The 26,856-nt window shown below is 40.7% G+C and overlaps 1 protein-coding gene across 1 annotated transcript in view; it reads left to right on the top strand.

The window, feature by feature from the left end:
- LOC145353652 (sterile alpha motif domain-containing protein 10-like) overlaps positions 1–26,856 on the top strand; it is a 95,971-nt gene that overhangs the window by 2,095 nt on the left and 67,020 nt on the right. Inside the window, exon 2 of the mRNA XM_080204419.1 lies at positions 9,460–9,638. Within this exon, the coding sequence (XP_080060545.1) occupies positions 9,460–9,638 (179 nt within the window). The remainder of the gene's footprint in view (positions 1–9,459; positions 9,639–26,856) is intronic.

Below are 26,856 nucleotides of genomic sequence, written 5' to 3'. Positions count from 1 at the left end.
GATGGAATTGCCAGAGAAACATAATTGAACTTGCTGCATGGATGTGCTGAAGTAGAAGGTGTGATTTGGTTGTTAAGATGTAGGTTAGACTCCCATTGTTAATTGCCGAGTCTGACTGCTGCCAAGAGCCAAGCCTGAAACAAATGTCTGTGAAATGAATTTTATTCAAAGGGGTATGTGCAGCTGGAATACAAATACATTCAGATCAAGACCCAAAGATGAGGTGCTTGGTGACCCAACCTATTTGCATTTCTCTAACTTGCACTGTTGGTTGGATGTGGGATGGATGGGTGCATATGCATTATGGCAAATGGAGAGGGGTGGTGGGGGACTGCATATGAATTAAAACCTTTCAAAAAGTCAAACTACAATTTTGGCTTAACATATTGACCAATCATGCTTTAGTAAGATATAAACAATGTTTTAAAATAAAAGCAATTAAAACAGCAGAAACAATGATGGTAAATTTGCCAGCATTATCTGTAAATATAAAAGCTGAACTGATGCTTAATACATATTCTTAAAAAAGTGAATGTTCATAAAACTCTCAATGCTGTAACTTACATAGCTATTTCAGTTGGTTGAAAGATTGACAAAAGATAATACTTTAGTTGATATTCCATCATAGAAAGTCCAACTTAAGAGTTGTTCAGTAGTTAAAATTAATAAAATTACTCTCATGTCAACTTCTTAACAAAGATAAAATGCCTGTTATGTCATTTTGTGCATACTTGCACACCAGCTATCGTAGTTTTCTTATAGACTTTCAAATATTTTACTCAGATATGTATGTATAAAACTACTCTGAACGTGAGAAACATAAAGTGGGTGATGCGGCATGGTGGCACAATGGATAGCACTGCTGCCTTACAGCAATAGGGATACAGGTTCAATTCCAATTTTGGGTGACAGTCTGTGTGGAGTTTGCATATTCTTCCCCTATCTGCATGGGTTTCCTCCAGGTGCTCTGGTTTCTTTAGACACTCCAAAGATGTGCAAATTAGGTTGTTTGGCCATGCCCCTGGTGTCCCAAGATCTCTAGGTTGGGGGGATTGGTGAGATAAATATGTGGAGCTAAGAGGATAGCCTGGGTAAGATGTTCTGTTGGAGATTTGGTGCTGGCTTGATGGGCCAAATGGCCTCCTTCTATACTATAGGGATTCTATGATTTGTGGGAGCTACTCAATCATTTGTATTACTGCGCTAAAAGCACTGAACAATAACAATAATAATCTTTCATATTAAGATTATTACCAATGTGCACTTATAAGAACATAAGAAATAGGAGCAGGAGTAGGCCATCTAGCCCTTCGAGCCTGCCCCGCCATTCAATAAGATCATGGCTGATCTGTCGTGGCTCAGTTCCACATTCCCGCCCTCTCCCCATAACCCTTAATCCCCTCTCTTATCAAAAACCCATCAACCCGCGTCTTAAAAATATTTAGCGAGGTAGCCTCCACCACTTCAACGGGCAGAGAATTCCAGAGATTCACCACCCTTTGAGTGAAGAAGTTCTTCCTCAACGCCGTTCTAAACCGCCCCCCCTTTATCTTGAGGCTGTGCCCCCTAGTCCTACTGTCCTTTCTGAGCGGGAAGAGTCTCTCCACCTCTATCCTATCCATCCCATTCATCATCTTATATGTCTCAATGAGATCATCCAAAGTGAAAAGTTCACAATACATGCAAACCATTTGCTTTATGCATTTAATTCAATTCATGCGTACTATTAGTTGCTGACCTATGTTCTGTAAACTATTAAAGAGCAATATAGAAAATGAGAATAATTCACCCCATTGTTTCCTTTTGAAATGTGACTTGTGTATCAAAGTTAGAATCGATACAATGGTTATAACATTTGAATTATAGAACTCAGACTCACAAATATCTATTTTGTTACATAGAAAATTGCATATTTTCCTCAGGATGAAGGGAAGGAATTCACTGATCAACAAAGGTATTCTAAGATAAAGGAAATAACAACGTATGAATACTACAGAAAAACTGATGATGTAAATTGATCAGAAGTAATGGAACTGAACAAGAGAGTCCAAGTTTGATTGAACATAACCACTTGGTACGAGTAAGCCTGAGAATGTGGACTGGATAGTCTTTTAAATTTGCTTCCTAATAGCCTTCTCATGCACATTTATAAGAAGTTGTTTCAAAATAGTGCTGTCAGGCACGCTAAATTCCTGGGATAGTGTGATTTCAGCATTCCCTCGCAGTTTCATTTATACTGCAGCAACTAATCTCAGACTGTGGAATACAGTCAAGCAGTAACCTATTTCAATTGCCTGGCTGCATGTCCAATTGTCGTGTTCAGCAGCGTGTTACACTTTGAGTGTACGTAGTTTGAGAATTTTAATGTTTAAATTATAAAAATAGGCAAAGCATTCTTTCTAACATCAGCTAGTTGTCCAACAATTTTTCCAAGTCTATTATAAATCAATTGGAGTTACAGTCTGTGATGTGTCCAGTCCAAGTACTGTGATTTTTTTTCCTCACTCTCTCCCAGTCATTCTCTCTGTTTCTCTTCAGAATCAGAACAGATTCTGACTTTGGATTAACTTTGCAAATTCATTGTTTGTATCAGAGAAACCATTTTTTCAGTATGTTAAATCTGTCAATATTGATATCACCTTAAACATAGATGTGCTAAGTTGCCCCTCAGTAAATAATAAAACCTTGAATGTTGTAAAACTATCCAGCTGGCATTTAGAAGTATGCTGTACGTTTTAAAAAAAACTAACATCCTTCAAAATGATGATGGAGGTTGCATCATTGCATGTCCATATACACACAGGAATATCGTTTCCATGGTGATAATATCCTTTGAGGGTCCTTACAAAATGATCATAACAAAGAAAATCATAACACTGAAGCAAAAATGCTGATAAATAATTGCCCAAGTGTAAAGAATATATTAATTGCAAGTTTTAATAATTTAAATTTAGATTATACATGTGTTTATATTATATGAGAGTTTTAAATTGCTGGGTGGCACAGGGGTTAGCACTGCTGCCTCTCAGCTTCAGAAGCCCGGGTTCAATTCTGGTCTCGTGTGGAGTTTGCATGTTCTCCCCGTGTCTGCATGGATTTCCTCTGGATGTTCTGGTTTCCTCTCACACTCCAAAGATGTGCACAATAGGTGGATTGGCCACACTAAACTGCCTCTTATTGTACCAAGATGTGTAGGTAATGGGGATTAGCAAGGTAAATACATGGGGTTACAGAAGTAGTGTCTGGCTGAGCTGCTCAATAATTGAGAATTGGTGCAGATTCGATGGGCCAAGTGGCCTGCTGCTGCACCATAGGGATTCTATGATTCTTGGACTAATAATGGGCTTCTCCCTGGTGTCACACTGGGTGGAATTTAATGCTCCCTTTGGGAGTGGGCTATGGGCATCTCAGGGGCAGAGGAACCCAGTTGCCTTCCCAACTCCTCCAAGTAAGGGACAGGAAGGATTGAGAGTGGCCATCCCACCTGGTCAATTGAGACCCATAAGGGGTCCCTTATGGAACTCACTCTGCAATTGTTTCTATTCAGCTAGTGGCTGAGGGTTTGGGAGGTTGGGCGGGGGCGGCAGAGGTTGGTGGGGGGGATGGTTCCTGCCATGTAGGCAAGCTGCTGGCTATACCTTGCCAGGGATGCCTGCAGTTTGATGAGGAGTTCCCTCCTGTCCATGCATGGTTGGTGAAATCTGTTTGTGGCAAGGGCAGGCTCCTCCAAAAGACCCCCTTTGCCCTTTACACTGATACCCAACCCCTGCCTCACTAGGGCCTGCCTAACTGTCCTGATGAACTGCCACTATTAATGTTCCAAGGCTGTAGCAATGGTCCTCTCCTGAAATCAACTGCAGTACCAGCAATAACCACCACTCTCAGTGGCGCTGCTGGTAGCTCTTGGAGACAGGATCCTTGGCTTCAAAGATTCTGGAACTCCAAGGCAGCAGACCATCTGATAGGGTTTTAATCCCACTGGAGCTCTGGAAATGCCTGTGGCAGGGTAGGACCTAGCTCTCCAGCTACCGCTGGTCCCACTGCCTCAATCATCACATCCTGCACATTGCCTTTTTACCAAGCCACTGATATTTCTGTGTCCAACTCAATGTTGTCTGCGGTAACCTTTCATACAAAAACAAATGCAGCATTTCAATTGACAAAATGGAAGTATAGATTTGGATAATTAAGTCTTAATAATAATTTAATAATTTGGTAATGAGCTGTCAGAATTTTGGAATGGTCCTAATAGGAAGGTGAATCTTTATTGTTCAACAAATATTGGGATCTTTCCTGTTAATAATTGGTTACGTTAGATTTATAAGAGTTTTCAGGGCACACAAAGCCGAATTGTTATTGCCCATTCAACAGGTTCATATAGCAAACCGTTCAATCGTTTTGGAAATCTCACAATTTTATTGATGGGATATCTGATATTTCCATGGTTATATTTCATTGTACCAAAGGTATGTACATCTTCTAAATGCAAAAACTTACAAATGTCAAATAGGCTTTTAATAAATGGAATGTCAGAAAATTATATCAATCACACCTAACAAATGAAATTATTGAATTTTTGTGGCACAGAATTTGGTTCTACTCTTTCATTACAACATTATTTATCATTGTACAAAGTATAAAGCTACTTTCGATCCCCCAAAAGATTGTTTTTTTTTCTTATGTAACTGATCAGACATAGAATTTATGATGTTTTTTCAATTAGTTAAGTTTGATTCATTGTATATATTCTAGACCTAATTATATTGATTACCCAATATTTATACCCATTGAGCCAATAACTCCATACATAGAGCTCCAAAAAACAACATGGCAAAATCTAAAAAACCTGCAGATGAAGGTTTAAAGGGCCTCCCCTGTTGTCTTTCCTTGGCATGTTTGCTAATAGCTTAGGATATGTGGGCCTCAAAATTTGATAACGTTGTACCTGCTTTTCATGGCAGGCCGGGAATGTATGCTCATTACAAGCCAAAATGCCATAGTGGTAGCAGCACCGGGGCCTGAATTTGAAAAAGTCCTTTTGCGTATTCAACTACGCGGTCTAACATCTTTTTAAAATCATTTCTGCAAAATTGGTCTAGCCCAGCCAACACTGGGACAGGCTGCTTAACAGCGGGTTCTCAAGTGGATTGCTACGAGTCACCAACAAAAAGATAATTTTATTCAAAGCACTTAGCTGAATGGGGAACCCTCCATGACTGACGCCAGCACACTCCCTTATCCTGGCTACTGTTTGCTTCTTCCTCAATCTCCAATCTTCTCCTTGCAGCCATTGCTCCCTCTCTCTCTCCTGGTCACTATCCACCCCTCCACATTTCTCAGTTATCCCTCTCTCTTATCTGAGGGCAACTGTTGGTTACGCTGCAGCCTAACCTCTGAGGCCTCTCAGTTAGTTGCAGTAGATGCTGTTTAGAATCATAGGCTGGAATTTTATTGCCTCATCAGCCATAGGAATTGGAGCAGGCAAGGGGCAGAACATGTTAATCTCCAGTGGGATTTTATGGTTTCAGAATGAACAGGCTATAAAATCTTGCCCATAGAATCCCTACTGCACAGAAAGTGTCCTTTTGGCCCATTGAGTCTGCACTGACACTCTGACAGAGCACCCTATTCCTGTAATTCCATGTATTTACCCCACCAATCTTCCTAATCCATACATGCTGGGGCACTAAGGGGCAGTTTAGCAAGACCAATCCACCTAACCTGCACAGCTTTGGCCTGTGGGAGGAAACCCATGCAGACATGGGGAGAAGGTGCAAACTCTACACAGACCCAAGGCCGGAATTGAACCTGGGTCCCTGGCACTGTGAGGAAGCAGTGCTAACCATTATGATGCCTGCACCTTGTAACTGATGAAAATAAGGCCCAAGGCTTAGGTGCACCTCAGACCCACTCATTAAGATGAAAGGATCATTCCCTGCATCCCCTAGCTGTGTGTGACTGTTTTTGAATGCAGTTGTATATTGACTGCCCATGAATGCGTGACACCTCTGCTTGAGCGATGTTTGTCAACTGTTACGTGAATGCCAAAGTGAATTGCTGTCATTTTGCAGCAACTGCTACAGTATTGTCAAGAATGACTGTGGGTATTGGGCTCTGTAACAACTAATGAAAAAGTAGAAAGCACACACTTCACCAATGTGCCATTAACTTTATTGAAGATTAATTTTGCTTTAATGTTAATGTCTCCAACTGATGAACCATGGGTAAATGATTGAATATAAAGTTATCAAGAGGATAAAGTACCAAGAGATTGACTGAGATTTGATGGAATGATTATTTTGGGTGTTGGGGGGGGTGTGGTTCTGTTGGAGGGGGTCATGCATGGGTGGATCATGAAGGTGGTCATGGGGCTGGCGGGGGGGGGGGGGGGGGGTGCGTGGGGGCGGGGGGTGCGTGGGGGGGGTGCGTGGGGGCGGGGGCATGTCGGGGATCAGGCAGGGGGATTCATTGGGAAGGCCCTGATGCTGGCAACCCACCTGAACGCTCTGAAGTTGAGCTCAAAGGCATGCTTAGGCTCCAACCCCCACCCCCCTCCCCTCCCTTGTACCAGCACAAAACTCCCAACTCTGCAATAGAATGACAAGAGTGTGGGAGGATTGCAATGCAGAGTATGCCTGAGAGATTGTTCCGTTAATACCACCGTTATGACACTTAGAAATGTTTGGAGAATTTCATCCTTTGTCTCCTATTTCCGTGGCATAGTTCAGGGAATAGAAATACTGCTTTTATTCAGAAGTTTTGGGTTTGGCTATTACCTCAGGCAAAATCTTCTGCTTTCTCTGTTTGCACGCTTGGAGGTGGGAAAGGCACGTAATTAAGTGGGATGGTGACATGCTAAAATCCCGCCACTTGCTGCCTCTGCCAGACTTGAGTTAAGGGTAGGAAGGCCCATGGTTCGATTGTCCCACCCTGTTGCCAATTGAGGACCTTAAATGGCCAAATAATAACCACTTTAGGGACTTCATCCCACTGACTTTGGTGTTGACCCATCTGCAGGTGGGCCTATCACCATGCAGAATGTATGGCAGCAAATAATGTGCAGCCACCTTGTTACCTCCTGGGCGAGAGGGAATCCCTCAATCAAAAGCATTCAGTGTCTGATTGAGGGACTCAACATCGGAAAGTGGGACCCACTGAGAACCAGCCTCCTGTTTTTACTGCCAGACTTGAGTTATGGGTAGAAATATCCACAATTCAACCATCCCACCCTGTCACCAATTGAGGACCTTAAGTGACGAATTATTTAAGATCTGACACCCCTGCACACCTCTCCTGCGACACGCCCCCCCCCCCCTCCCCCCCCCCCCCCCCACTCTATGAAACCCTCTCCCTCTCATTTTAGTTACCCGAGGTCTGGGTCACTTCCCAATCACTGCAGGATTGTCTTTCTGGCAGCAGCCACAGCCTCCTCTGTAGCAGTGCTGAGCATTCAAGTCACTTGTGGTTTTTTTTGGCCGGTAGCTCTTGGTAGGTGAGGCTTTTGCTCCCGGGGTCTTGATTCTAGGGTAATGCCCACCACTGGCCTCAGCATTGTCTAATTGTCATGTGGTTTACTGGGTCTTCCTGAAGCAGGTCTCTTGCTGGCTCCAGAGCTAGCAGGCCAGACCCCCAATTCCATGTCAAGATTCTACCCTCAGACTAAACCAGAATGAGTTTATTGGATGGAGCTTCCCATAGTAAAAGTACGATGGGCGAGTAGGGAAAAATCAGTTGGGGGTGGGGGTTTGTTATCCTGCTGAAAGGGTATTTGTTTAAAAAGGTGCATTGGTTTTGTTTACCCCTTCAGAAATAAAAATGAATTAGCCGTACATTAACATTTTTTTTTGTTTGACTTCATCTGTTTAATCCTACAAAAGGATGTCTTTAGTAACAATGGAAGCATTTACTGTATATGCAACGAATACACATTTTATATGATCCGACTGACAATGTTAACACTGCTTTGCACAAGAAAATGATCATAGCTTTCCATCATAATGTGGGTATATTGGTGCTTTGTATCATTTTACACAGGGTTATATCTGCCGGGAATTCAGTAAGCAATATGTAAAATCATTCCACCATTTCTCAGTTAGCTTCTTGGTATTTTGTGCTTTTGATACTCTTACACGTATGCATTATGGCTGTGTAGCAGAGATGTATTGATCTGATAATTCTCCATAGATCTCTTGTCATCTGACAATGGATGTGCTGCAACTAATTGATCGGGAGGAGAATTTGCACAGTCAAAACCTTAGCTAGTCTTTGCAAGTTTAATATTTTTCTCTGGCTCATTTTAATATTAATAATATATTTAGGAGCATAACCTTTTTGATTTCTAATGATAAGGCAAGTCAGATGACAGGGCATAAAGGACCTTATACTCCAATCTGATGCTAAATTGCATGTTGTCAAAAGTCAATTAAACTCAAGATTCAGTTGAATCAGGATCACACTTTTACTTGACTTTTTCTTATGAATATGTAATTTTCTTTCTTTATAAGTACCAAACCTTTGTCACTAGTAGTTTCATAAATCATACACTGTACATGTTCAGTGTAGCTTGCTTTTAAACCCTTAAGCAATGTAATCTAAACTCTCAACATTGTTTCTTCAGAAAGTATTTGAAAAAATATCATGCCAAGTTTTTTACACAGAGGGTGGTGGGTGCCTGGAACTTGTTGCCAGGGGAGGTAGTGGAAGCAGATACGATAGTGACTGGTATCTGGACAAATACATGATTAGGATGGGAATAGAAGTATATGATCCCCCGAAGGGTAGGGGGTTTTTGTTCAGATAGGCAGCATGGTTGATGCAGGCTTGAGAGGCTGAACGGCCTGTTCCTGTGCTGTAATTTTCTTTGTTTGTTTGTTCTTTTTTCAAAGCATAAATTCCATTTATGATTTCAACAACCTGAATAGATTTTCTTGATGTCACTCATAAAATTGCTAGATAATTGATAATTGAATTTTCAGAAAACATTTCAATAATTTTATATTATTACACACACCACACGCACACACACACTCCTTTCTACAAATTACTTCTTTTGTCTCCTGAAGACTACAGTTGTATGGATTCTGCCGGCTCTCTGATACTTTTACAACAGTGACCATTTTTCTAGTGTGAACGTAGATGATGAGTGTTGACAATGCAACATATCAACATTGAGACTAATCTTTTCCTCACTTGACGTTGATACACATTCAATTCAGGAATCATTGGATATTATTTTCCAATCTCCAGCTCAGAGCACTGAGGCCAATCACAGTGCATAAGTGGCTGAATCCTACATTATGTAGTATTGCAGTTTTATTTCCGTAGCTGAGTTTGAAATGTTCTGTTATTTAGTTGTTAGTAGTGACACAGTTATTCTTTCTGTGTAAAAGAATGCAATAAAATAAAATACTTGAAATTTCTTTTTATTGTTTCATCCATTCCATTTTACCTCAATTTCAGCGGCTTCCCATTTCAGCTTCTGTCGAAATGCCCTGGATCAAAGTGTGTCAACAGATGATTTAAACTGCAGGTTGCAAGATGATGCTGACAACCTTACCTGGAATGATGGGAGAAATCAACGGACAGCTGGGGGCAGAAACATAAAGCTGTTACAACAGCCAGGAACAGAGCATTTTCAGGTAGTTGGAAGGATTTGCATGTTCATATTGTTTCTTGTATAACATAATATTGTTTAATATATACTTTGCAGTCATCCATATTTATTTTTAACTTTGATGCACAAAATAATACGTGGGTTTAACAAAAATCTCAGAAATTTACCTTATAAACAGTAGGATCTTTCATTTGATAATACTGGCAGCTTTGGTCTGATCTGTTGGTATTAGGACTTGAAGATATGTAAGGGCCAATTTTAACTGCCCCCATCTGTTATAAACAGCAGTGACATGAAAATATGTGCGGTAACTTACAATGATGCTCTGCCTCATATAGTTTTGAGTGATTGGCCAGAGTAACAGCCTGTTTTAACCAGAAGTGATGTTTAATGTGCAAATAACAGGTCCTATAACATACATAGAATTCCAATCCCAATTTCAATTTTGGGCCAATACTATTGGAATTTAAAAGGATGAGAGAGGATCAGAGCAAGGTATATAAAATTTTAAAAGAGATTGATAAAGTAAATGTAGATGAAATGTTCCCTCTTATGGGGCAATCTAGAACAAAAGGTCACAGCTTTAGGTTGAGAGGTGGTAGATTTAAAACTGAGATGAGGAGGAACTACTTCTTGCAGAGGATGGTAAATTGTGGAACTCGCTGCTCTGTAGCACAATGGAGTCTGAATCATTAAGTGGTTTTGAGAAGGAGATAGCTATATTTCTAATTTAAAAAAGGGTTAAAGGAATATGGGGAATGTGGGGGGGAGGGAGGTGGATTTGAAACCAGGGAGAGATGGGCCAGGATCTGATTGAATGGCAGAGTAGGCTTGAAGGGCTGAATTTGCATACTTTTGCTCCTCATTCCTACGTTCCTATGTTCAAAGTGGAAATAGATGTTGTGTATGCATGTTTCACCCATTCATTGTGGCCAGCGAGGGGTCCAACTAGTAGAGGACTATTGCAGGTTCTTAAAAAATAGTGTTGTCTTCTTCCTCTTTCTCATATAAGCTATCGGAATGTTAAAATTGGAATGTGAGCATCACCAGCAAAGCCATTGCTGGTTGCCCATCACGAATTGCTCTTGAGGAGGTGCTGGTGAGCTATCTATTTCAATCCACTGCAGCCCATTCAGTGTAAATACATACACAGTGATGTTAGGGAGTTCCAGCATTTTGACCCAGTGTCAATGAAGGAACAGTAACATGATTCTAAATAGAATGGTGCATGATTTGAAGGGGAGCTTGCAGATGGTGGTGTTTCCATGCATCTGCTGCCCTTTTTTCCTTCTAGGTGGATCCTAGACAAGTTGCTACACTGCATCTTGTAAACGGTACACACTGCAGCCATTGTGCGTTGGTGGTGGAGGAAGTGAATCTTAAGATGGTGAATGGGATGCTGATTAAGCAGCTGCTTTGTCTCGGACGATGTCAAGTTCTTCAGTTTTATTGGAACAGTCCTTATCCCAGCAAGTGGAGAGTATTACATTTCATCCTTGACTTGAGCCTTGTAGATGGCAGACAGGTTTCGGGGGTGTAGAAGTTATACTATTTGTTGCAGAATTCATAGCCTCTGACCTGCTTTTGTAGCCACGTTATCTACATAGCTAATCAATGGTAACCCCAGAATATTGAAGGTGGGATGCCAATCCATTGAATATTGAGGGGAGATTGTTAGATCCTCTCTTGATGGAAATAGTTATTGCTTGACATTTGTGTGGCATGACATTACTTGCCATCAACCCAAGCCTAAGTATTCTCCAGATCATGCTGCATGCAGTCAAGGACTGTTTCAGTATCTGAGGAGTTGCAAATGGTGTTGAACGCTGTGAAACTGTAAGAAAACACCTCCACTTCTGACCTGATGTTGGAGGGGAGGTCATTGATGAAACGGCTGAAAATGTTTGGACACAGGATACAATCCTGAGGAATTCCTGCAGTGATGTCCTGGGCCTGCAATAACTTTGTGCTTAGTATGACTCCAAGCAGTGGAGAACTTTCCTCCTGATTGACTTCAATTTTGCTAAGGCTTCTTGATGCCACACTTCATCAATAGTGCCTTGATGTCAAGGGCAGTCATTTTGACCTTTGGAGCTTGGCTCTTTTGTTCATGCTAGAACCAAGGCTGTAATGAGATCAGAAATTCAGTGACCTTGGCAAAAATCAAAGAAAACAGCAGAGAGCAGGTTGTTGCAGATAGGTGCATAGCAATCTTCCATTATTTTGTTGATGATTGAGAATAGACTGGTGGATTTGTCCTGCTTTTGTGGACTTGGACAATTTTCCACATTTTTGATTAGGTGCTTGTACTGCACCTGTCCTGGAACAGTCTGACTAAATCCTGGCTAGATCTGGAGCACAAGTCTTGAATACTATAGCTGGGAGTACCCATAGCCTTTGCTGTATCCAATGGATTCAGATTTTTTAAAAAATATCATTTGAGGTGAATGGAATTGGTTAAGGACTGTATTCTATTATGTTCAGGGCTCTTAAGAGGAGATCTCGGAGACCTCTTGGTGCAGTGGTAGTGCCCACACTGCTGAACCAGAAGCTCCAGGTTCAATTCCAAGACCAGGACTTGTGGACCATGGAAAGAGCATTCAACACAGTTCAACTGGCAGATAACCAATTTGGGAATCCTTCCACCACTTCCCTCACTATTTCCCAAAGGGGAAAAAAAACAGTGTAGGTGTGAAGATGTGCTAAGACAAAGACTGAGATAGATTATCCACTCAGTTGTAAATCCTTTTTATCCTTTCTTTTAGTCTCTTTTTTTCAATTTATATACCCACTCACTTAATATTTCTTCTCTCACTATCTCAGTCTGTGTTACTTTTATCCTTAATTTTTCACTTTTTGTTTGTTTCCTTTTTGCTCCACATCTGCCATTTACTGTCTCTGTCTTTAATCTTACAGGGTTTTTTTATATATATAAATCTAAAATTCCAGCCAAATATTGCAATTCACCAAACACCCTCTTTTTTGACTCGATAATCCTATTTATGACCAAATCCCATGTTGATTAGATCCCAATATAATTGTAGGTGTGGCTGTGATTGGCTCCATTCTTATGTTAACTACTGAATGAATATTAGTTTTGCAAAACTTAAAAGCCTTCCACACCATTTAGAAACATGAGGATGTTTGAATTGGACTCAACAGGGCAATCTGCTGCCTAAACTGGCTATATTGCAGACAGACAGAAAGCTATTCCTGTACTTGGAATACCTTTACACTCCTTTTGCCTGAACTGCTGAGTATAGAAGCAAAGTTAAAGTTGGAGTTAGACTACCATAAACACATCACTGAAAGCCCACTCTAAACACTGATACAACCAATTAAGACTGGGAAATGTAGCACATTTTCCTTCCCCTATACTTTGAATACTTAGTTGATGATCATCATCAACTAATTTGGCATCTGGGATCCACCTGATTGATACAAATTAAAAAGTCACTGAATCCTGATATTCCACTTTTCAATCTTCTGAAAGCAATTGAAGGACCTTATTTCTTAAATGCTTCACTAATAAGTCATTCACTTTTGCAGAACTTGTTTTGCTCAAATGGAGACAATTGGGCTTTTGAGATACACTAAATAGTCTATTAAGTTGTGTCTATATATTTTTCTGGCTCTTTACTGCATGCCAGATGCATCAAGTTACAGTATAATGAATTTGCGTAATTGCAGGATTTCTTTGAGAGCACTGAACTTCTTAAACTTTGTATCAAAAGACTGCATTCATCCCTTCTATCTTAAACCACAATATTCATGTTGTTACAATGGTGCACAGGCCATTCCGTTATGCTCTGTGAAACATACAATGAGTTTTTGTTCTCACCAATAACTTGAAAAAAGTAATTTTAGACATGAACATGTGACATTTTCATTTATACTAACTAGTGATTGCGGTAAACATCTGAGTGTAGAATTCAACTGCTTTTTGTGCCAATTTACATTATCCTTAAATTATGAATAAAGGCAAACTAGCATAAAAAAACTTGCCTTTATAAAGTGTCTTCATAATCCCATACATCCCACCCTCCTAATTAGGCCCAACACATGCATCAGGTCACATTAGTAGTTGGTCTGTGTACCAGGAGAATTTCCTATTTGTCTTCAATAGTGTTGCAGGGTCTGTTATACTCACCTGAACAGATAGACTAAGATAGGTGGCACAGTGATTAGCACTGCTGCCTTACAGCAGCAGAGACCTGAGCTCAATTCTGGAGTGGGTGACTGTGTGGAGTTTGCACATTCTCCCGGTGTCTGTGTGGGTTTCCTCTGGGTGCTCCAGTTTCCTCCCACAGTCCAAAGATGGGCAGGTTACATTGCTTGACCTCGGTAAATTGTGCCTTAGTATCCAAAGATGTGTAGGTTAGATGGATTAGCTACAGTAAAATATGTGGGGTTATTCAGATAGATGGCTGAGAGGGCAGGCACAGTGTTAAAGTTTTATGCTGACTTGAAATTTTTCTCTGCATAATGTAAACTGCTCAGCAATATCCAACTTCCAATCACTGCATCAGCTCAAGGAGAAGGCACATCCTTATTTTCACAGAGCAATAGGGAATGACAAGCATATGACTTTGTCAGCACTGCCCAAGAACTGATAAAATAACAGTTAAAATGCCAACATTTGGCACAATGTCACCACAATTATGTTTGCTCAAGGAATCACAACGTCCTTGAGTCAGGATCTGCCATGCAAAAGCATAGCAAAATGCTTAAAAAGCTTTACATTGCAATCCTGCTGCCAATTCTGGTAGAAATAAATCATCCGTTAAGTGTGTATATAAATATATATTATATATATATATACATATATATAATAAACATCTACAAAAGCTAAGAATGAACAGAATAGAAATGGTAAAATCTACCAGATTTCTATAGTTTTCTAATCCCAGGCTGTTGGCACAATCCTCAATCATCTGTAGCTAGTGATTAGTGATGTCACAAAATGAATCCAGGCAAGTTAAATTTATTTTTTAACTGTGGCGCAGAAATCCCATGCAGAGTTAATAATTGAAGCAATGAAGCATATAATGCTCATGGCGAGAGATTATTATCTCCTTCGCTAAACTTCTATAACTTTTTTACATAATGTGATGAGATTCATAAAAGATTGGGAGCGTAGAGTTCAATAATTTGTAATTATGCACTTAATCTTGTAAGTAAAATTATTAAAACCCTCCATGAATAACTGATTATATGCAATTTGATTCTAAATTCCAGTTCATTCTTAAATGATTTGTATTGATTCCATACTATGTTGGCAACTTTAACCTAATTTGCCTGCCAAGAAGCTGATGAGTTTGGATACAATGATGGTTTTATGCCTGGCCCAATTTTACCTGTCACCGATGTTTGGTTATTTACAGTGTTTTATCTGTTTTTGCATTATATCAATGTTTATTAGGTTAATGTTTAATATTTTGCAAGAGGCAATCTGCAAATTATCTCTGTACAATGTTGCTTCTTATGTTGGTATGGTTCTGACTTCATGTCATAAATGTTGTTTTCAATATTGTAATAATAAATGAGTTGAAGCATTTGCAAACTATCTTGTTAGATTAAATAGTTGTAATATCTAATTGCAAGAGAATATCATGTGTTAGGCGTTGGCAACAAATTCTTCATCAATGTACACCACAATTTTGATGATACCTTTATCAAAGAAAGGTGATCAACATGTTATGTTAATTGTATACTAGTTGTGTTTAATTGTTTGCAAGTGGTGGGGAGTATTCTGGTCAACCATGGTTCAGTGCTTGGCATTCTTGCCACCGACATTGTGGGTTCAAGTTCCACACTAGAGCATTGCTTTTACTGGCACACCCACCCTGAAATTGGGGTGGGTGAGGCTCGCAGGAAGGCATTCTCCATTGGCCTCGAGGGCAATCTTACAAGCCTCGTGTGGGCGTGCCGGTAAACTTCCGGCCTAGGATTTGAGCGCAAAATCAAGACTGACACTCCAGTACAGTACTGAGGGAGTGCTGCAGTGTTGCAGATGCTGTCTTTCAGATAAGACAGCGAATCAATGCCCCATTGGCCCGTGTGGATGAGTATAAATTAACCTATGGCATTTTTCAGTGGGCAATAAGGGAGTTATCCCTGCTGTCCTTACCAAGATCTATCCCTCAATCAACATCAGACCATGCTGGTTGCAGCGTTTGCTGTACACATATTGGTTGCTGCATTTCCTGCCTTACAACAGTGACAATAGGGGCGATCTTGAGCCCATGCTCACCATCTGCAGGAATGGCGGCAGGGCCCAAGATTCGACAAAACCTCGAAAAATGCAGATCACAACTTCCAATTTTGGTTGCCCCTTACTGGTAATGGTAAGGTGGTCAGGTTCACGTCTGCTCGTGAACCTGATTTACATTCATTTTAACATATTTAAATATAGTCAAAACCCCCTCCCCTCCACTAGATATTGCTCTTCCCACTGTGTATTCAAACATATCGGCATGGTTTACAACAGTTTCATTTTCTGCTCTGATTCGAATGCCCTGTAAACAAGGTGCCCTGATCTCAATGCAGCCGGTCTTTACTGGCATGTTGAGGCCTCGCCCCTGTAAAATTTATTTATTGGTGTCATATATAGGCTTCTGTTAACACTGCAATGAAGTTACTGTGAAGATCCCCGAATTGCCACACTCTGGCACTTGTTCGGGTACACTAAGGGAGAATTTAGCATGGCCAATGCACCTAACCAGCACGTGTTTCGGACTGTGGGGGGAAACTGGAGCACACAAAGGAATTCCTTGCAGATATAGGGAGAAGGTGCAGACTCCGCACACACAGTCAGCCAATCCGGGAATTGAACCGGGTCCGTGCCACTGTGAGGCAGCAGTGCTAACCGCTTTGCCACCGTGATACCCTGCTTAATGGTATGAAACACATTCAGTTGTTTGTTAGTAACCAAGTGTGCTAACATCTGAAAACCAAACCAGCAAGTTTCTCTGGAAAGAAACACACCATTTTTCACACTGGAACTAACACTCTGCCATTTTTTGGTAAGATTTTGTCATCTTTTAAAAAAAATACTTAATTGGCTATCACACACGTTAAAAAGTACAGTGATCACGCTTTATAAATGCAGATCTTTCTTTTTAATGTACACATGTGACTGGGAAAATGTTACAGATTTGAAACAAATACTGGAGAGAAAGAAATTAAAATTAAATGGATTTATCCAAATCACCAACTGTGTGGATTTTTTTACAAAAAGAAGTACACACACAAAGAAAGTGTTAGGGGTCCTAGTGGAGGGGTACCTCACAATGTACTGCTTTGTACAGAATATGGAGTTTCTTGATTTAATTAGCTTTAAAGTTTTGGTTTGCATAATTTTTTTATTTGCAGAGAGAGAAGACAATGGCTGGAATTTTCCAACCATTGATGCCACTGGGATTTCCCCATTTTGCTGTAGTGAATGGAGATTTGGCTGGGCGTCAAATACTTCATCTTCACTGCAGTGGGAATCTGACGTGAATGGATGGTAAGATTGTGCCCATCATGTTCATCGTCTATTAATTGTATTCTGGTGCAGGTATTAACTGGGCACTCACTTAAGCCTCCTAGATATAAACGTGGAACAAAGATTTTTGCTAGAGGTATGCTTGCAACGTGCACCTCTGTAAAATAGCAACTAGGGGATTTTCACAGTAACTTCATTGCAATATTGATGTAAGCCTACTTGTGATACTAATAAATAAATAAAAAATTAAATAAGAGTGTACAAAGATGGGCTACAGTTCTCTCTTTCACATCTGGTTTTCTCCAGTAGAATATGTTACACAAGAAACATGCCCAACCTCTTTTTCAACACTGAGATGTTTAGTGATGAAATGGTACACCATAGAGTGATTAATGCCCTCCATACCCAACAACATTGACTGCATGATTGGTTATTCCTTTCCAAAAATGCCTCTTAATGAGCAAATAGTGTGCTGTCTTCAACAGTAAGGAAAGGTGACAAATAACAGAACATTGACTGTGTAGTTGCCAATCTCTTTCCAATTACACACACTCAGCTCTTGAACTTAGTAATAACACATGAACTCCACTGGGTAAACAAGTGACTAAGATGAGAAAATGCTAAGTCCTGGTTACTGCATCGGGAAATCTATTGTTTTACAATGCCCAGTGATGCAACAATGTAGCTGGTTAGCAGAACTGGGAGACAAAGTTTGTCAAATTGAGCCAAGTTATTTAAACATAATGGAATCTTAAAACATTATAATAGCCACTAGAGGAGAGTATTATGTTACAGTGCATTAGAAATAGATTACCGTAAAATATGCTTTTGACAAGTATTGAACTAACAAGGTAGAGATTTATTTTAGTTGCTATGTTGTAAAGCAATTAAAACAAATTGCAGATAAATCACTGGCAATTTAAGGATATGTATGCCATTAATTCACGTAGTCATTTTAAAGAACTTCCATATGTAATGCCTTTCACACCTCAGAACCTGACTTACAAGGAATTGAGTGCATCTGAAGTGTGCTTACTTGCAATGTAGGGAATACAGTAGCTAACTCGTGTACAGCAAGGTCTCACAAACAGCAATGAAATAAAGGCCAGATTAAATTTTTAGATGCTGGATGAGGGATAAATGTTCACCAGGACACTGGGAAAACTCCCTTGTCCATCTTGCGATAGCGTTGGGGATTCTTTTACACCCATCCGATAAGGCAGATGGTACCTTGGTTTTACAGTCTCATCCAAAACACAACATGTTTGACAGTCCATTACGCCCCACGTACCACATCAAATCCGACCTAAATTATATGCGCAAATGTCTAGAGCTTGCAACCACCACTATCTGACTCAGAGGCAAGAGTATTATTACTGAGCCAAGGCAAACATGTCAGTTTGCTCATTTAGGCAGAGCTATAATGTGCTAATTTGATTCTTAGCAAGTTTTCAGTGATAAATGAGCATTTCTACGTGAGCTGGAAACAATACATCACCTAAGACTGAACTAACCTGTCACTGTAGCTCGAAGTCTATTCAACTAATTATTTTAAGCACCTATTTGAATTAAAAAATGAGTATTTAATCTATTTGAAGCTATGAAACACCAGTTATGCAGTTGATGTCCAGCCCAAATCTAATTTGTGAAACAAGTCAATCCATTTAGAAACAGTCTAAAATTAATTAGGTTTAGTCTTTGGCTTTAACTGTGTAAAATATTTGTTTCAATTATTTGGGCTTCTAAAGCAACTGCTCAGCTTGGAACTCAGTCATGGCAAGAGACTCCCAGGAGGATAGTGGAATGCTTTCGGGATCTCCTCAGAGCATCCCGCCAACTCATGAGGGTTCCTAGCTTATGACCGACCAAAATGGAGAAGTTTCATTTGGAAAGGCATAAAACACATTGAGAGACTTCTTAAGGAACAGGCAGAGGCAAAGTTGAGGCACTGGAGAGAGAGCACACAAACATACAAACAACTAACTTACCTAACTGACCAAGCAGCATCTGACCGAATGCAGCAGAATCTGCAGATCACACATTAGAGTGGAAACAAGTCATGCTCAATCCTGAGGAACACCTTAGGAGACTCATTTGGAATGAGGTTCATTAAATAACATTTGTGCCAGCCAAGCTATATGAATCACACATAATAGGTTATTCCAGCATTCTCCATAATTCAGACAGGTATACGACAACATGCATGGCACTTACACAATAACATCTGTATCCTGAACGTGGTGTAATGGTTTCCAAGGACAAGCAATTACTTAAATGTAGCTCAAATTAACTCAGTGCGCAGTGGTCAGCACTGCTGCCTCACAGCACCAGGGACGTGGGTTCAATTCTCAGCTTGGATCACTATCTGTGTGGAGTTTGCACGTTCTCCCTGTATCTGCATGGGTTTCCCCTGGGTTTCCTCCCAATTTCTGAAAGACATGTTGGTTAGGTGCATTGGCCATGCTAAATTCCCCCTTAGTGTACCCGAGTGTGGCGACTAGGGGATTTTCATAGTAACTTCATTGTGGTGTTAATGTAAGTCTACTTGTGACACTAAGAAATAAACTTTAAACTTAAACAAATTAACTGCCCATAAACACACTGAAAGTTAGTCATGGTGCTGCAGGATGCTGTGATGTTATGGCATCCACTGGATTCCTAGATATTGTCAGCCTCACCTGTTTGACCAAATCCCAACAAGTGCAGACTACTATTTTGGATGGGTCTTTGTGCAGACAGAAGAGGTGAAGTATTTTGGGATTTATATTATGATCTTTGACTTCATATAGTGATCTTTATGCCAGATCTATCCTCTTGTGGATCCATGTTCAGCATCAAAATTGTCATATAATTAGGCCATAAATCAGCAAGTTAATTTGTGCTAATAACTTGAGCTTCATTACATTGCCTGTGAATACTGCAGCACGATATTCCATACATAATGACCCAGATTTTACTGAATAAATAGTGGCATCTGAAAGATACACGCTGTTACTTATGTGCAAATTGGCCAGGAAATAATGACAAGGAAGAGATATCCAGTGATTTGTGAATCACAGGTTGCTGGCTGATTAACAGCACTCTCATTAGCTTTGCAAAAATGGCACCTCCCCCGTGATTTTCATTGTTGCTCGAGTTAATATTTTTCCATATCCACACTATTGAACAATTGTTGAACTTTGATTGATAAAACCAGGAAAATCCTCAATGCAAAGTGTTATTGGTATTCAGGATCTGATCTACACGGCCCAGTCCAAGTCAGAACAGAGGTGGGTGATCTGGCGGCATCGCCAAATGTCTGGAGATCCTGCCTCTGTTTTGGGCAACACCAATCTTCCTGAGGGCAATGGGTGATTGGGGGTGGCGAGAGCTCAGGGCTCTGAGCTTGCTTGTGCTCCTCATTAGGTTAATTTAAATAAAAAATGTAAAGTGTTTATTAAGAACCCCTCTCAACAACATTTCTGTATGGCCCTGGAGATGGCCAGCCTTCACCAGCTGTCTGACTGAATCAGACCAGCTGCAGACTGCAAGGATCATGTCAAACGTGAGTCATGGAGGCAAGGAAAGTTTCGTTATTCATGCTTTTCTAAGTTAATGGGCTTGGGTCATTCTTCTGAAGTTAAAGTTGTAGCAACTCAAAGGCCAGGGGAGGTGCCAGGATCAAGAAGTTGGCCAGTTCAGGGAATCATCACCCTACTGGCATTGTGTGGCCATTGGAGCAAGGGACATGGTTGTATGGACTCCACCTGAAAAGCTGCAGCTGGAGATGGGTGCTTGGCTCTAGAAACACAGACTACTGGAGATGTGGAGCAGCAGTTTGCCTAAAAGAGTATGGGCATCAGGAGGCAAGAGAAGAGGGACAAGGGACACCGTGACACTATGTTGAGTATAAGATCTACAGGTGAAGAGACCCAGAGCTGACTGAGAACTGATGTCAATGGGGATTGTTATATGGAGGCAGAGATGCCCTTGTCAATGCAGACCTCTGTGGCATCTCTGGTTGCACTCGAGTGCATTACCTGAATGACAGATAACCTCTTCAACAAGACTAGAAATACATCAGGATCACAAATCATGGGGCATAACAGGCTGAGGCAGTACACTCTTTGCTTGGACCGGTCAAATCCACCCCCCACCCCTGTACACTCCTGCAAGAGGGACGATGGTGATGGATTTATCACTGGAATAGTAATCCATAGTAATGCTCTGGGGACCCAGGTTTGAATCATGCCATGGCAAATGATGAAATTTGAATTCAATAAAATCTGGAATTAAACTGACGACTGCAAAACCCGCCATTGTTGTAAAAACCCATCTGGTTCACTAATATCCTTGAGGAAGGAAATCTACCATCCTTACTTGGTCTGGCCTGCCTGTGACTCCAGATCCACAGCAACGTGGTTGACTCTTAACTGTCCTTTGACTCTTAACTGGCCTAACATGCAAGAGCAATTAAGGATGGGCAACAAATGCTGGCCTTGCCTGCAACACCCACATCTTGTAAAAGAATAAAAATGTCTGAGTCATTGTGGTGCTCTGCTGCACTATGCATAACAATGAGGCAAAAACAGAAAAAGCTTGAGAAACTCAGCAAGTCTGACAGCATCTATGGAGAGAATAGAGCCAACATTTTGCGTCTGGATGCTTCATCCAACATCCGCAGTATTTTGTCTTTCAAGATTTGATCTTGCTAGAGGAGAGATCTGTGGGAGAAGTAAGAAGTCTGCTGCATGACAAGGTGACCTCTGTCTGTCACCCTCTGGGAAGAGGATCTCCTGCTGTTACTTCAGCTTTGCTGTGACATTTCCCATGCCTCCCTCAGGACAAGCAGCTGCTTTGTGTCTAAACTCTACCTCCATTTCCTAATTTGCATTGGGACAGAAAACCTCAGGTGACTCAACTGATGAAGGAGCAGCATTCCAAAAGCTTGTGATTCCAAATAAACCTGTTGGACTTTGACCTGGTATTGTGAGGTTTCTTACTGTGCCCACCTCAGTCCAACGCCGGCATCTCCACATTGTATCAATTAAGAGCCTGCTGCTGTGTAAATCCAAAACTTTTAGTTAGTTTTCCACTGGAGACAGGTTCCTAATTGAAAACAGGCTCCTCCCCTGTTTCCAAAGATGTGCAGGTTAGGTTGATTGGCTATGTTAAATTGACCTTAGTGTCAGAGGGATTATCAGGGTAAGTATGAGGAGTTACAGGAATAGGGCCTGGTTGGAATTGTGGTTGGTGCAGACTTGATTGGCCAAATGGCCTCTTTCTGCACTGTAGGAGTCCTTTGATTCCTACCTCTGTGGCAAAACAGCTTTTATACTGACTTCAACTTTTGAAATATTTCTATTTTGATTCATCAAAAGCCATTATAAAGATGAAGGTTTTTTTTCCCCTGGATATTATGCAATATGTTTAGAATCCATACTGAATGCTTGCATTCAATTTCTTTTGTTTCTAATTCAAAATTAAATGTACAAAATCCAAAATCCTGTCACAAATGACAAGCACTCACTTCCTTGGTGAAATATTTTACACAAAAATCGTTTTGCCACCCTACATTGAATCCTTTCTTCTTTTCATTATGATTAGCAGCATACAATCATACAATGTACAGCAGTGGAGCTTGGCCCATTAAGTTCATTCCAATATTTTTCTCCACACCAGCCATTTAGTATTTGCCCATGCTTCGGATTGCTGCTCATATCGGCACAGCAGAGTGGTTAGCACTGCTGCCCCACAGCGCCAGACTCGGGTTTGATTCCTGGCTTGAGCCACTGTCTGTGTGGAGTTGCACATTCTCCCTGTGTCTGTGTGGGTTTCCTCCGGGTGCTCCAGTTTCATTCCACAGACCAAAGATGTGTGGATTAGGTGGATTGGCCACGCTCAATTGCCCCTTAATGTCAGCGGGACTAGCTAGGGTAAATACATTGGATTGTGGGGATAGGGCCTGGGTGGGATTGTAGTCAGTGCAGATTTGATGGGCCAAGTGGCCTCCTTCTACACTGTATGATTCTATGATACACTTTTCAATTTCTTTTTTTTAAGCAGCTATCAAATTCCCCTTTCAAAGAATTTATGCACCTGCTTCAACATTTTATTGTGGCAGAGAATTCTGCATTCTAACCATCCTCTTCGTAAATGCATTTTCTTACCGCCCCCAATAGCTCTGCATCAGAATTTATGTTATTGTATCTCTTGACAATCATAAAGATCTCCATCACAAATAAAAAATTTCAGCAATAGTAAAACTACACTTGCATTGCCAATCTCTTTGCATAAATACGACCTTTCACTTTCGGATCCAAATAGATCAAACTTTCACCTATTTGGTTGTTTTGATATTTTTCTATCACAGAGTGCTGAAAAAGAATCAATAACAGTTGTATTCTAACTAAGATCTTATAGAATCATAGAATGCCGACAGTGCAGCAGTAGACCAACAGGCCCGTCAAGTCTGTACTGACTCTCTGACATATTATCTTACCCTGGCTCTCTTTGATACAGGTGTTCAAAATCATGAGGTATCATGACAAGAGTAGATAGAGAGAGGTGGCAGAAGGGTCAAGAACCAGCATGCACTAATTTAAGGTGATTGGCAAGAGAAACAGTGACATGAGGAAAAATCTTTGATATAGTGAGTGATTACAATCTGGAATGCGCTACCTCAGAGTATGATGGAGGTAGATACGATCATGGCTTTCAAAAGGGAATTAGACAAGCATCTGAAGAGAAAAATCTCCAATTCCAATATTTCTGGTACTTAATGACCTGTTTTATACACATCAAAGTTCCACAGCTTGATTTAAAATCTTACTATTTAAAGTAATTTATCTCATTATTTCAAACGTCATTGCTTCATTTTTTTGCTTGTACTGCATCTGCCACCTATCTTCCCACATTGCTAGTCTACCTATTTACCCTTGCAGTCAATCTTTCACAATCTTCATTATAACTTGCTGTATTCACCATCCCCCCCAAGTAAAAAACTGGGCATTGTCATCAAATCTTAATGCTATTCTTTCAGTTCTTGAGGTATATAGTAAGGGTAACCTAAATATGTAGGGCATCACTATCTTTTTTCATTCCAAGAATTGTCCTTTGACTGTTGTCCTCCAAGTATTTTTCTCTCCATGTCGACACATTTTCCTTAATTTCACGTGCCATTTTGTTCATCATGAGTTCTAAACCACTAAGTCCATTTTGAAATTTGGTAGAACACACATCCACGATGATTAACGTGATGTGGAGATGCCGGTATTGGACTGGGGTGGACACAGTAAGAAGTCTCACAACACCAGATTAAAGTCCAGCAGTTTTATTTAGAATTACGAGCTTTCGGAGCGCTGCTCCTTCCTTACTCATCTGATGAAGGGACAAGCGCTCCAAAAGCTCGTAATTCCAAATAAAGCTGTTGGACTTTAACCTGGTGTTGTGAAACTTCTTACTGTGCACAGTGGTGAAGGTTGAAGTGTTTCCCCAGGATTAACAATGGAAAAAGTCAATAGGTTTTTTGGAATTTGTTATAATGAATTGTTCAAAGCCATTTCACTTGACCAGTTTTCTTTTGAGTTGAAAATAGAGTAACAAAGTAATTAGAGAGAATAACAGTGTTTTGCCAGCAGTGTCATGATAGATCGGTGCTTTTGCTTTTGTTTTAGATTTTACTATTGATTATTGTTGTAAATGAGATATTTATTGCTTGGGTGCACATTGATTTTGAAAGCTGGCTTTATTTGATGCATAATATTTGTTGCAGACTCCAGCTATTATTTGAAAATGAAAAGTGGAGCTGATTCAGCATTGTTGGAGGATGCAAAAGCAACCTCCGATCTCCTGCCTTGATGGAAAGAATGTAAGATTATTGGTGTGTTAGGAGAGGATATATCTTGCAGCAAGGTCTTACTGTTTTATTTGTTAACAAATTTAAACCTAAAGCTGCAATGGCAATATTTCTTTCAAGGGAACAAAGCAATGAGAAAGCCTTTCAATGCAGTTTTGTCCAACTACTTGTAATTTGATTTTTACATTTCTTTTGTCTTTTCACAATAATGGAAACTGCACTGCCGCCTTTCCTCTATTCCTTCGTTTCAGTTAATGATAGCTCGTAAAGATTGAGAAATTTATTGCATGAATACACTCCTTGTTATTTCCTATTGCACTTCCTGAAGTAAGGTTTTATTTCATAGGGGCGCTTCAATTTCAACGTCAAGTCGTGTGGACATATTTATTCTCTGTGCTCATGCTTTCTATAGCTACAATTTTTGTAATTTTCACTTTCTCCACAATTATTAGATTGTTTTTTTTTCCTTTTGCTCCTAATCCTAACTTCTTTCTATCTGTCCTCTATCTCAAAATCACAATGGTTGTCACATCCCCATCAATTCTCCCTCCCTCAATTCCCACCATTTAAAAGCCCTTCCTCCAATTAATACTGTTATGGTCCTTGTCAGACCCTATGTCATGGCGGGAGATCCAGTTGGGAATCAGTCATGTTTCATCTAAAATAGATAAAGTTTGAGATTCAAAGTGCTCATTAAGGGAATAAAACCTGGTCTGAAAGTGCCCAATCTCATCCCGCCTCGGAAACTAAGCAGACTCAGGTTAGTACTTGGATGGGAGACCACCTGGAATACCAGGTGCAGTAGGCTTAGGGCGGCACAATGATTAGCACTGTTGCCAGGGACATGGGTTCAATTCCAGCCTCGGGTCACTATCTGTGTGAAGTCTGCACATTCTCCCCGTGTCTGCATGTGTCCACTCCGGGTGCTCCAGTTTCCTCCCACGCTCCAAAGATGTGCAGATTAGGTTGATTGGCCATGATAAATTGACCCTAGTGTCAGAGGGATTGGCAGGGTAAATATGTGGGGTTACAGGAATAGGGCCTGGTTGGGATTGTGGTCAGTGCGGACTTGATGAGTAACCTCCTTCTGCACTGTTGCGATTTTATGATTCCACGGGTGTTGAACTAACATAAATAAACCTTATTATACAAGTTCAGAAAGTTAAAAATATTACAATATCTATCTTACAATGTAACATTCAGCATACTGGTTTCGAGAGTGGCCTAGTACTTTGTGTCGTTGTGTATGCTTAATCCTGGACCAGCAGACGGGCACCACAACAGCTCAGTGACTATCGCTGATTGCTGTGCAGATACATGGATTTGGGCCTGTGTCTGTGGGAGTTTGCGCATTCTCCCTGTGGTTGCGTGGGTTTCCTCCGGGTGCTCCGGTTTCCTCCCACACCCCAAAGATGTGCTCTTAGGCTGACTGGTGTACCAAATTGACCCTACACTATTCTCCCCTGAATCTGGCTACATTAGGGGTTCCATTATACACACAGGGCAGGGTAGGTGTAGGAAAATGCTTTGTTGAAGGGGCGGCGCGGGCTCGTTGGGCCGAAGGGCCTGTTTCCCGTGCTGGGCTGTTCTTTGTTCTTTGTTCTTTATACCTATACAGTCCATGTTAATTAGCAGGCAAGCTGTGGTCAGACCCACAACACTATACAGTATACGGTAAGTACAACCAAAACAGATTCCATGGATTTCTCAACAACGCAGCCAAATATTTGCCACCTTGTGAACCAACTAATCTCACCGAAACTTTCTCTTTCTGATGAGGGTTTCCAGACTCCACATTTGAAAACCTTGAAATTCTCTCCAAAAGTCACTCCCACTCAGATGGTTTAGCAATGACCCACCTCGCGTGGTTCCAGTCTTGTTTTTCAAGATTCTTTACCTCTTGATTGCTGAATACAC

Source organism: Carcharhinus amblyrhynchos, chromosome 16, assembly GCF_965287045.1.
Source record: "Carcharhinus amblyrhynchos chromosome 16, sCarAmb.v2.hapA, whole genome shotgun sequence".
Taxonomy (NCBI): Eukaryota; Metazoa; Chordata; class Chondrichthyes; order Carcharhiniformes; family Carcharhinidae; genus Carcharhinus; species Carcharhinus amblyrhynchos.
The sequence above is the reverse complement of the archived record's forward strand: the minus strand, read 5'-3'. Positions and strand labels throughout refer to the sequence as shown.